The sequence below is a fragment of the Mesocricetus auratus genome, unplaced genomic scaffold (assembly GCF_017639785.1).
Source record: "Mesocricetus auratus isolate SY011 unplaced genomic scaffold, BCM_Maur_2.0 Super-Scaffold_100018, whole genome shotgun sequence".
Lineage (NCBI taxonomy): Eukaryota > Metazoa > Chordata > Mammalia > Rodentia > Cricetidae > Mesocricetus > Mesocricetus auratus.
Genome location: NW_024429199.1, coordinates 3,850,204 through 3,864,901, shown reverse-complemented (window position 1 = coordinate 3,864,901; position 14,698 = coordinate 3,850,204). Strand labels below are relative to the sequence as shown.

Genomic DNA, 14,698 nt, shown 5'->3' with positions numbered 1-14,698 from the left:
GCTACTTCGTGGGAGGCCTTTGTGTCACTGTGTTTCCTTCTCTTAAAGGATTAGGGACTCTGGTCCCTTTCCACCCTCTTCCGCATCCTGGGCATAGATGACTTTGGATCATATGTGCACTGGAGTTTATTCTGTTTTATACTCTTGTCCCAGGCCCAAGAGCAGCAGAGTCAAGCAATCATGGACCAGAATCACCAAAACTACGAGCCTAAAATCCCTTTTCCATTTATAGGCCGATCATCCCAAGTATTTGTTATAGTTACAGAAAGCTGTTCATACTTTGGCTTGTGGAATCCAAGCGAATTGTTCATTGTGGGTTTCTAATTTATTCCATGTTCTTCTTGCCATGTTTCTCTCTCTGAGCTCCATCTTTGAATCTCTTCAAGAAGTTGTTGAAGGCAGAACCCATGTTTAACAAGCTTCAAAGTGGCCAGAAAACCCTGCTCCCGTCTAGGACAGTGGTATTTGAATGAGAATGGTCCCCATTGGCGCAAAAATTTGGAAGCTTGTTCCCCAGGTGGTGGCTGTTTTAGAATAATTAGTAGGTATGGTGGTTTGAATGAGAATAACCCCCACTGTTGGAAGGTGTGGCCTTGTTGGAGGAAGTGTGCTACTGTGAGTGGACTTTGGGCGTCTGAAAGCTCAAGCCAGGCCAAGTGTCACTCTCTCTTTCTGTTGCCTGCTGATCCAGATGTGGAACTCTCAGCTACCTCTCCAGCATCAAGTCTGCCTGTGTGCTGCCGTGCCTCCTGTCATGAGGGTAATGGACTAAACCTCTGAACTGCAAGCCAGCCCCAATTAAATGTTTTTTTTTTTAAAGAGTTGCTGTGGTCATGGTGACTCTTCATGGGAACAAAACTCTAAAACAGGAGGTATGGACTTGTTGGAGGCCGTATGTCATTGGGGGTAGGTTTTGACATTTCAAAAGCTCATGTCTGGGTGGCGGTGGCACATACCTTTAATCTCAGCACTCTGGAGGCAGAGGCAGGCAGATCCCTGAGTTCAAGACCAGCCTGGTCTATAAAGCTAGTTCCAGGACATCCAGGGCTACACAGAGTAACCCTATCTCAAGAAAAGAAAGGAAGGAAGAAAGAAAGAAAGAAAGAAAAAACCAAAAACAAACAAAAAGCCCACGCCATTTCCAGTTAGCGTGTTTTCTCTCTCTCTCTCTTTCTCTCTGTCTCTCTATCTCTCTCTGTGTCTTTGTCTCTCTCTCTTTGTCTCTCTCTCTGTCTCTCTGTCTCTCTCTCTCTGTGTTTCTCTCTGTCTCTGTCTCTCTCTCTCTTTGTCTCTCTTGCCTTGTGATTGTTGTCTAAACATGTAAACTCTCAGATAGTGGTCCAGTGCTATGCTGCCTGTCTGATACCATGCTTCTCACCATGATGGTTATGGACTCTAACCCTCTGAAACCATGAGTCCCAGATTACGTTGTCTTGGTCACAATGCTTTGTCACGACCGTAGAAGAGTACCTGAGACAACTTGAGCAAAGCAACAAGTGATACTGAAGCCCTTTCCCTGCTCTGAGCAAGAGTGCGGTGGAAGACTAGCCAGCTTCTAAAGTGAACGACATAAACCAATGAATAGCAGCTTACTGAGATTAAGGGCAGTTGTCGAGAAAGGCGCTGTCTTGGGGCTGGAAAGCAGACAGAGTATAGCATTTGCCTTGTGTGTACATGGCTCTGGGTTTGATCCCCAGCACCGAAAGAACTACACTTCACTTAAAAAAAATCACTTTCATCAAAATTTCAGATTTACAGAGATGAGATGAAAGTAAACAAACATATTGCAGTGCAGAAAAACAATATTGGTCAACATAAAGCTTGGGAACATTTGTCAGTTTTTACTGTGCTTATGATGCTATTACTATTCCAAACTACTGAAACTCAAGTTTAGAAACAATAATACCCAGACCCAATCATTCATCAGTTCTAGTTGTTTATCCAGATGGCCCATACCAGTTTTGCCACACACATGTAAAACAGACTTTCTCATCCTTAACTCTTAGGCCATCAGCCACTTCCACACCTTTCTTTGGTTTCCTAGATACTGAAACTCAGGGACGAGGAGCCTCAGGTGACAATTGCAAATTGACATGGTGGCTAGGGAGATGGCACAGTGATTAAAAAGCTTATATATGTAAATGGAGAGAATTGATTAATCTTGCCACAATGCTGAACAATCATTTATTATAAGGAGTATCATACTTTTAAAGTAGAGTTGATGAAATGCAGCTTTATAAAATCACACTTTTCAGAAAATTAAAACTAAAGCATAGCATTAAATGTATTAGATGGGTAGCCCATCTGAAAGCTCTTTATGGTCTATGTTTCACTTCTTCATTGAAATGAAGAATGGGCTGACAATTCCATTAAGTTCTCAGAGATGTCTTATAGAAACTGTAGAAGTTGTGGATTTTAATTTGGAAGTCCTGGTATTTTTTCCCCCTAGAATCATGGGTTGTGGAGATGACTTCAATGAGGACAATGTTAAGTCTCAGGGGACCTTGGAAGCAGGTCTCCTGAACTACGTGTTCTATTCAAGGAAAAGCCAATCAAATGAGTCATTAGCATCCTTTGCTCAAACCTACAGATAGAGTAAGCAATGCATAAAAACTCCTCCCCATTGTCTAGGACACTGTCTCATGAATTGCACCCCCAGCTTCTCAGGTGGAACGAGAAAACTGGTTATCTGTTCAACAAATACAACCCACTCATGGCTTTCCCTCATTGAGAGCTCCCTGTCAGGAGACTGAGACAGGAGAATTGCAAAGTTGAGTACAGCCTGGGCTACACAGACACACTCTGTCTCAAACAAAACAAAACACCAGCAGATTCCTTCTATGAACTCTTTGAAGGTTGGGAATCACACAATATTACTTAACCAGCTTCCTGTCAAACACGAGGCCCAGAACTAGATCACCTGGTAGTTTATGGGAGACCCCGAGACTCAAACGCTTCCCAACATTTCACCACTGGGTATAAATGGGCCTGGATTGGGCTTTCTGAAACATGCTGAACATCTAGCACTCGGCTCTGACAGGCTTCTAAGGAGCCACTCAGTCACCAGCCCATTTTGTCTCTCCATCCCTCTGCCCTGGTGATTCTTAACTGAATCCTCACTGTTACCTGAAAAGGATGCAGGCCACGGAGCATTTCAGGAGAGTTGCTTGGAGACCTCAGCTATAGGTTATATAAAATAATCTCTGTTATATTCCTATTAGAAAATGCCTCATTTAAACACTTCAAAATCCATTACACACCCCAACCCTCCCCATCTTCATTTAGCTTTCTTGTTTAGCTCAGAGCTAGGAAGCAAAGCCTTCAGGTCCCTACTCTTGCTTTTCCCATTTAATTGCATTTTTCTTCATCCCTTTATTTTCTCCCTTGAAGCCCAGAGCTAGAAGGTAAAAATTTCTGGTCCTCACTGTTTATGCCTCTTCTCTGCTTGCAATCCAGAGGTAAGGTGGCTAATTTATACATCATGGGAAATAAAACAGTTGTGAATACTGCGGATCCCAGACAAGTGTACAGAATTATCGGCAGATCTGGGTAGTGTCCTTGAAGAATTCCAGATAGTGCAGGCGTAGCCATTGCTCCCAGGGCAGCACCAACCAGAATAAACGCTGCAGATTTCCCGCTGATGCTGGTGTACTGCTCAATCCAGGCAATGCCACTGGGAAACGTGGCTGCCATCGAGGCTCCATACACAGAAGTTGCGATCCAGAGACAAAGAGGGCTCTTGTCAAAAAGCACCAGAAAGAAAGACGAGACAAGGCTGCCAATATTACTCAACACAATCATGGTTCCGGGCTTTAAGAATGTTGCAAAGAAGATGGCCAGGCCCCTGCAGGCAGCAAAGGTCCCCCAGAAGATGGAGTTCAAGCCCGCTGCTTCACTTTCTTCCATGCCAACATGGGTGGTGGCGAAGGAGAATATGTAAGAGCCAAATGTCACCTCGGCTCCAACGTAAAAGAAGAAGAAGATGAAGAGGAGACAGAGCAGGGCCCTGTGATATTTAGCTCTTCGAGCTCTCTGAGCAGATGCCGTGGATTTTTTCTGTCTTGAGCTTTGCTTAAAGAATGGAGCAAACAGAAAGACAGAAACTACTAAGACATAGGTGCCGATGGAAGCATATGCCCACAGCAGGTTCATGTCCTCAGGAACTGCAAACAGAGAGTCTGAGGTGGCTTCAGAGGATTGGTTCAGGGCTGAACGGTCAAAGACAGGCTCTGTGTGGTTCTGAGTGGATGCTGATGTTCCCCAGGCCAATTTAGCCAACAGGGGAGCCAGGAAGGCACCCAAGGCGAAACTGAAGTGCAAGGCCTGCATGTATGGGGCTCCTTTGTCACCCCAAAGATCCAAGATGAGGACGTTCCCACCTACAAGTTAAAGAAATGACTTAAGTTAAACATGGTAACTTAGCTAATACATATGTTAGTTAAGAAACTCCACCAAAGGTACATGTCTGTATTACATGGCACAAGCATGATAAGTGCTCTAAATTACTGAAGATTGCACCCGATTCAGTACTGTGATGCATTTGCTGCACACATCATTTCATACCTACACATGGAAGTCAGCAATCTGATCAGCTGCTACCTCTTAGAGCCATGCACATTAGCAAAGAGTTTATAAGATAGGCTGACTCTGCACTGGGGAATTTTATTTAATACTCGTATTTATTTTTGTACTATATTAAATAATATGCAAATGTATATAATATACTTCAGACACATTACCAACCCTTTTTGTACTTGCAATAGTAAATGTATTATTTATTTATGTTTAAACAGATAGATAATACCCATTCAGAAACCTGAATACTCCAAAGGTCCTGGTGTGCCTATTACAGGAAATAATACATATTTCAGAATCTGCTTTTAATGCTATCAGAGGACCTACAAGATGAGAAGTCCAAAGTGTCAAGTCCAAACAAAGCTTAAAGAATAAATTCCTTTGAGGCCAGCCTGGTCTTACAGAGTGAGTTCCAGGACAGGCTCCAAAACAATACAGAGAAACCCTGTCTTGGAAAAAAAAAGTATAAATTCCACATCTATAAGAAAACATTAGATAGAGAAATGAGGGATAGAAGGCTGGAATTTGGAAGTAAAAAAAATCACATATATCATTTAGGTGTGTGTGTGTGTGTGTGTGTGGTGTGCTAAATACAAGTGTGTGGGCATGCATACACTTGTGTGCACATTCAGAGGCCACAGGTAGATGTCTAGTATCTTCCATCAGGTCCTGCCTTATGGTCATGAGACAATGTCTCTCATTGATTAAGAAGTTTGCCATTTTGACTAGGCTACATGGCCAGTGAGGTCTCGGATCTGCCTACTGTGTTACCTCCCCTACTGCTGTAGGTTTTCAAAGACATGGTGACATTGCAGAGGCTTTACTGTAAACACAATTTTTGAGAAAGCAAAGAGCAAAAAACAAAGAAAAGAAAGCAATACAAAACACAGGCTCTGCCCCCCCCCGTTTGGGTCCTGATAGCAACAACCCACAATCTCTTATAGGACAAAATCTCTAAGTTAGATGCTTAGAAAATTGACTCTCTCCTTTACAAGAAGAGTGGTTGCTAGCAGGCTGGTTCTGAGTTGGATAAATGCAGATCAGCAACTCCTTGTTAGTTCAAGTCCATCACAAGGGACAATTGAATACATCCTACTCCACTTTTCCTAGCAGTAGTGTCCCGTCCCCAGATATGACATGGAGTGATTCACTGACCTGTATCTAGAACACCAAATGAGATGCCTGTGACAGACATCATGGCAGTAAGTAAGACTGCTGTCTTACAGAATGGAGTCAGGTAAAGACCGGCTGAGGTGAGCAGGTTTGACAGCCCTGAGAAGACAACGTTGAAAGAAAGGCAGCTGTAAAAAACAGTATTTGTGCATCAGGAGTTAGGTCAACACAGCATCCCCAAATGCAAATGAGAGCAAATGAAAAGAGGGTAACCTTGTGGGAGTGAGCATTGTATCTTCTACAAGCAGTCACACCCTTCAAATCTTGTGTAATCTTTATGGATTATAAGATATAGAAGGTTATAAAGTGAATGCAATTCTATCATTGCTAGAATCAAACTTCAAATCATACAACGAAGCCAAATTTCACAGCAAAAGAAGTAAAAGCTGTTTATTTAAATGTTTTACACTTAAGAACCAAAGGAGGGCTGCAAGGTGACTGTGTGCTGCCAAACAGGACAGGACAGCCTGCGTTAGAACCCAGGAACAGGACAGCCTGCGTTAGAGCCCAGGAACAGGACAGCCTGCGTTAGAACCCAGGAACAGGACAGCCTGCGTTAGAGCCCAGGAACAGGACAGCCTGTGTTAGAGCCCAGGAACAGGACAGCCTGCGTTAGAGCCCAGGAACAGGACAGCCTGCGTTAGAGCCCAGGAACAGGACAGCCTGCGTTAGAGCCCAGGAACAGGACAGCCTGCGTTAGAGCCCAGGACAGGACAGCCTGCGTTAGAGCCCAGGAACAGGACAGCCTGCATTACAGCCCAGGAACAGGACAGCCTGCATTAGAGCCCAGGAACAGGACAGCCTGCGTTAGAACCCAGAAACAGGACAGCCTGCGTTAGAACCCAGGAACCCACATGCAGAAGGAGGAAACAGTTCTGAAAGTTGTCCTCTGACTCCCCGGGAGTGCTCTGGAAGGTGCACAATAATTTTAAATGAATTTTAAAGAATAAAAAACAACCCAAATAGAGGGGAGCATTTAGAGAGCTGGTTCAAGAGAATGAGCATGCACCATGCATGTGTGAGGACCAAAGTTCTGATCCCCAGAATTCACATAAAAGTTGGGTGGAAGTTGGGTGTCTTTAGTCCCAAGCACTCGGGAGGCAGCAGCAGGTGGATCTCTGAGTTCAAGGCCAGTCTGGTCTACTGAGTGAGTTCCAAGGCAGCCAGGGCTACCAAAGAAACCCTGGGGCAGAAGGGGGTTTGGGAGGGCATGATGGCAGCTTGTAATCCCGAGTTTTGGAGGCTCCACGGAGCAAGCTGGCTAGCTAGACTACTCAAGTCAGTGAGCCATGGGTTCAGTGAGAGAGCCTGCTCCCAACAATAAAGTAGAGTCATCAAGGAAGACACCTCTGGCCTCCATACCCATTCACACATATCTAAGCATACATGAGCCCACACCCATATGAGCATGAATGCACACACACACACACACACACACACACACACACACACACACACCACTCACGCACGCACTCACGCATGCACACAAAACAAAAATCCAAGACACAAAAGAAATGTTTACATATGGCATAACAAAAAAGCAAAAGGATGATGAGTTAGTAGTAAACTTTAAATAAGTTAGTTTGTGGAATCGGGAGGAAAATACAAGGCATAGTTCTGGGCTAGGATTTAGGTCAGTGATAGAGACCTGTGCAACAGGATTCTCTGCAAACAAAAACTTATACCCATATAATTCATTATATATATTCTCCAGTCCACTTTGAAATAAGAGGGATCTCTTATTTATTAACCAGGAATAATAGACTGTTCCCTCAGACACAAAAGTGGTTTGCCTTATTCAAAGCATGTATGGTAAAGGCTTTCCCACCAGCTTCCAGGTGTGGTTGAGCACATCTCTGACATAGGATAGCAGAGAAAAAAAATGCAGCCTGGGTTAGTTCATCAACCTTCCCTGCCCCTTCATGTCCAATCCAGGTTCCCAGAGCAGTTTCTTACCTCTGCAGCTCTGGGAACCTCGTTGTGGCAACTCCGGGGGCAAGCTGTGTGTGTCTGGAATGGAGCCTGGGTTTCGGTGGAGGCTGGCAAGATTTGGGAATGCTAACACACTCACCACAGGGTCAGTCAAGTTTCCAGAGGGCTCCCTGTCACTGTCTCAGGGCCAGTAGAATCTGGCAACCCAGTAGTGGGGGACAGCAAAACAGTGTACTTCAATTGTCAACATCTCCAGGCTACTGCCGTCATATTTAGAGACAAATTGCATACTTACTGACAGAAACAATGGAGCGAAAATCAATGTTAGCTCACCCAAAAGTAAAAAATGATTCATACAGTCGAAAAGCACCCCGCCAACCACAGAGCCACACAAGTAGCCAAGGGCACGGCCCACGAATATTTCCGAAAGGCTGCTGACGTCTCTGTTCACATTTCTTGCCAGGTCTGGGAACGTGGGTCCTAGCACAGCAACACTCACTCCCTGCAATTTGCAAAGACAACAAACAAACAAAGAAAATGTATCTAGTTATAGCCATTGTAAAAAAAGATAGCGAGGAGTGGTAACAAGGCAGAGATGGACTTTAAGGCCCACAGCAAGGAGGAATATTCAATATACTAAGGTTACCACAGCCATGGACCTTGCTTTTCTCTGTTTCAAACCTCTCAATTTTTCAAAAGTCCTTTAAGTCTGTGGCCTTTTTGGTATTAGTTCCCATTTGACAATACCTTAATGGCTACTCTGGATTAAAAGCTCATACAGAGCTGGGGATGGAACTCTGTGGGAGACGGCTTGCCTAGCAGGTACAAGTGCAAGTTTAATGTCCAGCACCACAAAGTGATGATTGCTTATTTTTTATTTTTTCATTTATTTACTGTGTGTGCATGCACAGATGTGTGTGCCATGGTGTGCATGTCTAGCTCAGGGGACAACCTGTGTAAGTCAGTTCTCTCTTTCCACCTTGTGGCTTCTGGGGATCAAACTCAGGCCATCAGACATATGTCTTAAAGAGCTGGGTCATTTCACCAGTTGCAATATTTTATAGGATGTGTCATTAACCTTATTTTTGAAATAAGTTTTTAGTATAGTATTTGCAAGTATATTAGAGGCACTTCTAATGTGAGAATTTGCATATCAAAACATTAATTATCAGATTGCTCTGATTTTTATATTATCAAAACAACAGTCTCTGGTGCACTGGGTTCTGCACATATGCAGTGCATAGGAGAGAAGTCATCTGAGCTTGCTCAAATCTATGTTTTTCGTCAAGGACACCCTCAGCCATCTCAACTGCAGGGTGTCATTCTTCCTAACAAAATGTTACATGCACAGGCACAGCGTGGCTTTAAAAATGTGAAGGAATGCAATCTATTACTCAAAGTAACTTGGTCCGTAGCTACCTCAATATGTAAGCAACTCTAGCACAACCTGTCAGCCTGCTGTAACCTTCCGAGTGTCTCTGTCATAGCAAATGGCCAGCCTCATGGGCTGCCCAACGTGTAGATATGTCCAAATAGGAAAAAGTGTAGGCAAAGTCGATCACAGCTGCTTCCGTACATCACTTCCTTTTTCTGTCCACATCTTCCTTTCCCACACTGCTGGGTAGGGTTGTCAACTTCCATTGGCTCCGGTAGCTGCCCAACTTATGAATCTTCCACTTCTCAAATAAGAAGTTTCCAAAATATTTATTTTATGTGTATGTGTGGGCACCTGTGTATGTGTATGGGTGCTACCTGCATGCAGGTGCCAGAGGAAGGTGCGGGATACTCTGGAACTGCAGTTAGCTGCCATGGGTGCTGGGAAGCAAATCCAGTCCTTTGTAAGAGCAGCAGGTGCTCATGCTCACAGATGCTGAGCCATCTCTCCAGCCCCCCAGTAAAACTTGGTATATGCAAGAGGCAGGCCTAACGACCCTCCCCAGAGTCCTAGCTAATCACCAGGCTGCGGCAGGAAAATCACCTGAGCCAGGCAGTTCTGGTCAGCATTGACAGCATAGCAAGACCAGCTTGTAAAATTTATATGAAACAGACACAAGGAACCTTTCCTGCCCAATGCGTTACTATTGTACTGAACTCTCAAATGATCTTTAACCACGGCTACCTTAAGTCTTGTCATTTGCAGCTAATTGTTTAGTATGAGAGGACAATCCTGGAAAGGAATATCAAGTTCCCCTGGCCTGGGTAGGAATTCTCAACTTCTGATGAAGAAATCAGTGGTTCATAAACATCGAGCTGATGTTAATCCAGGGTCAAGCACAGTAAGAATTAATTAAGTCCTCGGGAAGTGCCTTGGCGGATGTTCGTGCTTAGTTAGTCCGTGGTGAAATGACAAGCTATGCAATGTGAAGGAACGCCGAGGACTGGCCCAGGTCCATTACCTGTCAGAGTCTATGGTGTGCAGTGCCAAGCACCTAACTGGAGGGGACGTGAATCTATTGCTGAGCACGGACCCAGGGAGAGCTTGGGCGGCTGCCTGGTGCTTGCAGAGCCCTCACAGCCTCTAGTATTAAAAGCTCTGCACTCTAAGACACACCATGCAGGGGAAATGATGTGAACTCTAACAGAACATTGATAGACATGCATTTCCACCACCAAGGGCTTCTAACCAGTGCTTGCTTTGGCTTCTCATCACTTAGTTAAGACAACAAAGCCCCAAGTCCTGGGCTCTCAGCAGCTGGGTGAGTCAGACACTGACAGCACACGTTTCCACTTGCCACCAGAAGTGCTCATTTCTAGGGGTTCAGAGGCTGCCCCATGCAGACAGGCGGGCACTGTAACAGAAGCTACAGTAAGTTTAGAAGCCGTATTTGCCTAACAGGATTCCTGGAGAAATTTGTTTCATCACTCAATCGTACAAGAGCTAAGTGAGGAACCACAGACACGAAGGCAGTGTTAAGTCCAATTCCTGGATCACCTGGATGGTTGGTCACAAGCACTTCCAAGTGATGGCAACCAGATCCACTCTGACTGCAGGGCTTAGACTGAGCTCTTGTGAATTGTCACTCCAAGGCTTCACCACTCATGAGGCATCTGAGCATCCCCTACTCACAGAAAATGTGACATTGTCCAGAAGGCAACGTTTTCACTGATTGATCTAAAGTGAATTTTCACTAGGACTATCCTACACACACACACACACACACACACACACACACACACACACACACACACACTGCTGACATTGCTCTTCCTCCCATCTCCTTGCAGGAAAGCACAGGGACACACTGTCATCTTTGGATAAGCTGTGACTAGAGTTATCCCCAAAGCGCCTGCAGGTTCTTATAGAGTTAACTACAACTGAAGAGTGGAAAATGTCCTGGATATTCTGGACATCACTGCTGCTTGTGATACACTCACTGGGAATGACCTGGCCAATTGCTAATTGCTAATATGACCAAACACATGCCAGTAAAAGTGTATCGTGTGTCCAGACACTGTACACACAAGACCTAGGGACCACTGTGGGTAAAAATAAACACTTGAGTGGTGTCATGTTAAGTCAGAATTAATGCCATTAAGTGAGTTTCTGTGTCCATGCAACATGCTACATAGGAAGCTTCACACCCGACCTGGCTGGACAGACATGTGTTCCCTCAGAGGTCAAAGACCTTAATTGATGTCTGCTTGGTCTCCACTAGGGGGCAGTCTTTTCCACCTCAGGAGTCTACTAAAATTGTAGCCTGCTCAGTCTCCTTGCTGGTGTAAACATTAGCTTAGCATAGCACAACACTGCCTTCTGAATTTATTTTCTGTAAGTTTCTATTCCTTCCACAATCAAAGCAGTCAATACTCACAAGGGGTGCCCACCTTTGACGTCGATAAATATGTTGTTCTCTATTGAAGAAAACTTCTAATATGATTTCTGTGAATTCATCTGTAGCAGTGACGTGCTTGTACAGAATTTAAAGCTACCTGTAACCTGGGGAAAAATTAGACGTTGTAACTGATCAAACCTCCCATGGGTTCTGAGTCAAGGAGCCACTCTCTGAAAGGTGAGGAAAGTCTCATACTACTAATGCTCACTGGAACAACATTTCCCTTTATGCGTCCTCGTTGGGGAAAAGTTGGATCTTGTAACTGGTCAAACCTCCCATAGGTTCTGAATGGTGAAGCCACTGTCTGAAATGTAGATCGCTGACACACTACAAATACTTACTGGAACAACATTTCACTTTATATCTCCTCTTTGGGGGTAGAGAGATTGCTCAGTGATTTAGAACGTGTACTTATCTTCCACAGGACCCCAGTTCTATTCCCAGAACCCAGGTTGGATGTCTCACAACTGCCTGTACCTGTCTGGCTTCTGGGGGCGCTCGTCTTCATGCACATGTGATTGCTGATGATTCTGTCATTTCCCACGAAACTGACACAGCATAAAGAAACTTCTCAGGGGGAAGGAACACACGTGTTCATGGGAACATTGAGCAGTTAGTCTGCAAGAATCAGGGACGCTGGACGACAAGGCTGGCTATGACAAAACTTTCAAATGCTTGTCATCAGTGCCTCTCCAGGCTCCTTTGGCTTATGTGGTCAGGCTAACTACAAAAGTCACTAAGCCTTTAAATCAGTCAGTCGTACCATCATCTTAGGTCTTAATTGCCATCATAGAATCTAGACAAAGGCTCTGGAGGGCTGCACTCTATCTAATACTGCTGCTCTTATTATGTGAGTTTGGGTTGTTTGATTTTGATCTGACTGCTCCCGGCAGAACCCGTTAAGGAGTGTGCTCTGGTTTCTTAGTCATGTCAACCTGTTACCTGCTGTAAAAACCTCTGTTACGTGTCAGGTTCCTGTGAGTCACAGATGTTTCTATGCACCCAACCTTTGACGGTCACTTAAAAACACGAAGAATAATCCCAGCACTCGGGAGGCAGAGGCAGGCGGATCTCTGTGAGTTCCAGGCCAGGCTGGACCGACAGCCTCCAAAACAATACAGAGAAACCTTGTCTCGTAAAAACAAAAAACAAAAAACAACAACAACAACAACAACAAAACAAAACAAAACAAAAAAACACGAAGAAGGCAAGAAGAGAATCACTCAACTAATCTGGTATTGTTACTTATGAATTCTATAACTGCACCAAACTCACCGTGACTGTGCTCACAGAGAATGCTGCAGGGACCCAAGGCCTCAGACCATTTCAACCCCAGCTGCTGACCCAAAAGGAATGTGGGATTGTCAAACCAGCCTCCAGCTGCCTGTGCGTGTAGGATTCAGTAACCTTAGTGCTCCAACAACTGAAGCCTGACTGGGAGACTGTTCTTCGACAAGCAGCTGAACCGCCCAGTGTTGAGCCCAGCACAGCTGTGCACTGCCCTAAGTGTTCACAGAAGCTGAGTGAGTTGTGCACAATCATGCTACTCCACACACTTTCCCAGTCAGTAGACACTGCCTGCCCATATTTCAGAGTGGACCTGTCTCAGCCTTCACTGGCTCAGGCCCTGGCCAGTTCCTGAATCATTTCTTTGTGCAAAGAAACTGTTAAATCAGCAAGGGAGACCTTTGCTTTTCAATAGGTGCAGCAGGACCAAAAGGTTACCAGCAGCTTTCAGAGAAATTCCTTGACCCTTTAAGAAAAGGTTTCTAATTCATCTACAGTTTCAGAATCACTGATTCCAATTACACCACCTTCTGTTCTGAGGCAAGGTGTCTGCCTACCCAGGAAGAAGGCATCCAAGTCTCAGGGTCAGGGTGAGCACAAGCGCTCTGCGAGCAGTGAATCCAAGGGTCAGACAGGGGCGGTCACCACAGCACTCCATGTTTCCAGAAGGAGTTACAGAAGAGCCGGCCCACGGAGGGCCTGACCCTGCATCTACAGTGATTTCTCTCGAATCTTCCTCCTCCCCCTCATCAAACCAATTCTGCTTCCATCTCTGATATGTGTAGTTACCAGAAATTACTACACAGGCCCAAGGTCACAATTACAGAAGGACTAAGAGGTCATCACTGCAGAGGACACTTCTTGCTTACACTTTCCTCTATGAAAAGCTTTATGGATCTGAAGGCTCAATTTAAATAGGATAATCATACAGAGTGTGACATCTTCCTGGCTTTACCACCTATGTAACTAACTCTGCAAGCTGGCAGAAGTCCCTTCCCCTATGGGGCCTATTTTTCAGCTGCAAAAAAGATGTTAGCCGGTCAGGGCACAAAGAAGAATGCTCAGGAAGGCTCGGTTCTTTGTAACTGTCTAGGGTGGTGAGGGTCATTGGTACAGGCCAGCACAGTCTCCCCACCCCCACCCCCGCCTTGTACAGAAATAAACTAAGGTTTGCTCCAGTTAGAAAACACTAGGCCAATCAGTTTCACATTTCATTAGAATTGTACACATTTTCCTGAAGATGAAACCGCCGCCCAGGCAGTTATAATGCTGCACAAAGGTCACACAACGTACAGGTGGTCAAAAATCGCTCCCCCCTGCAGGAGGCTCGCACCCCAGCCTGGGGCACTGCAGCCTGAGCTCTCACCATGCCCAGGAAGGCGGCATTCAGGACCGCTGTGGTGAACCAGCGCAGCACTCTTCCCCTTTGACCACGGGACACAGCCTGGAGCCCAGTCTTCTGGGTCTCAGCCTGGAGGAGGCGCTCCCCAACAGCCTTGGCCTGGGACCCAGGGGACTCCATTTCCATCTCCAGTTTGCCAACACTCTGCAAGGGGTTTTGCTATGGCCGGGCTCTCTGGCGGGGTCCCTGGAGCTCTGAGCTCCCGTTCCTCCAGACTAGAAGATTTCTCCCAGAGCCTCCTCCCACCAAGGACAGTCCTGAGTCAGGGCCTTGGGAAGTTACACTTTGGACTGGCACGTGGTGGGAGCAGTGGACTCTCGCGCCCCTCTCCCAAAGCTCCTAGAAGGACATTTGGCGGACATAGGCCTCTCTCAGCTTCTTGGGAGAAGCAAACGCGGCTTCCTGGAAGAACACACACACACACACACACACACACACACACACACACACACACACACACACACACACACACACACACACACACACACATTCTCAT

The 14,698-nt window shown here is 45.5% G+C and overlaps 1 protein-coding gene across 1 annotated transcript; it reads right to left on the bottom strand.

The window, feature by feature from the left end:
- Positions 1-3,154: 3,154 nt before the first annotated feature.
- On the bottom strand, positions 3,155-14,322 carry LOC101833251 (sodium-dependent glucose transporter 1). Its single transcript, XM_040758291.1, has 4 exons — positions 14,167-14,322; positions 8,014-8,182; positions 5,731-5,847; positions 3,155-3,180 (listed from the first exon to the last, which is right to left on the bottom strand). Exons 1-4 carry the CDS (start codon positions 14,320-14,322, stop codon positions 3,155-3,157), a joined length of 468 nt encoding a protein of 155 aa, XP_040614225.1.
- Positions 14,323-14,698: the final 376 nt, after the last annotated feature.

Bases quoted from the DNA above. Each gene is read 5' to 3' on its own strand.
- LOC101833251 (XM_040758291.1), bottom strand. From the start codon at position 14,322: ATGGAGTCCCCTGGGTCCCAGGCCAAGGCTGTTGGGGAGCGCCTCCTC. The intron at 8,183-14,166 runs GTGAGAGCTCAG...TGCAAATTGCAG, and splicing joins ATGCCGCCTTCCTGGGCATG to GGAGTGAGTGTTGCTGTGCT. The intron at 3,181-5,730 runs GTCAGTGAATCA...TATAACCTATAG, and splicing joins ATTTGGTGTTCTAGATACAG to CTGAGGTCTCCAAGCAACTC.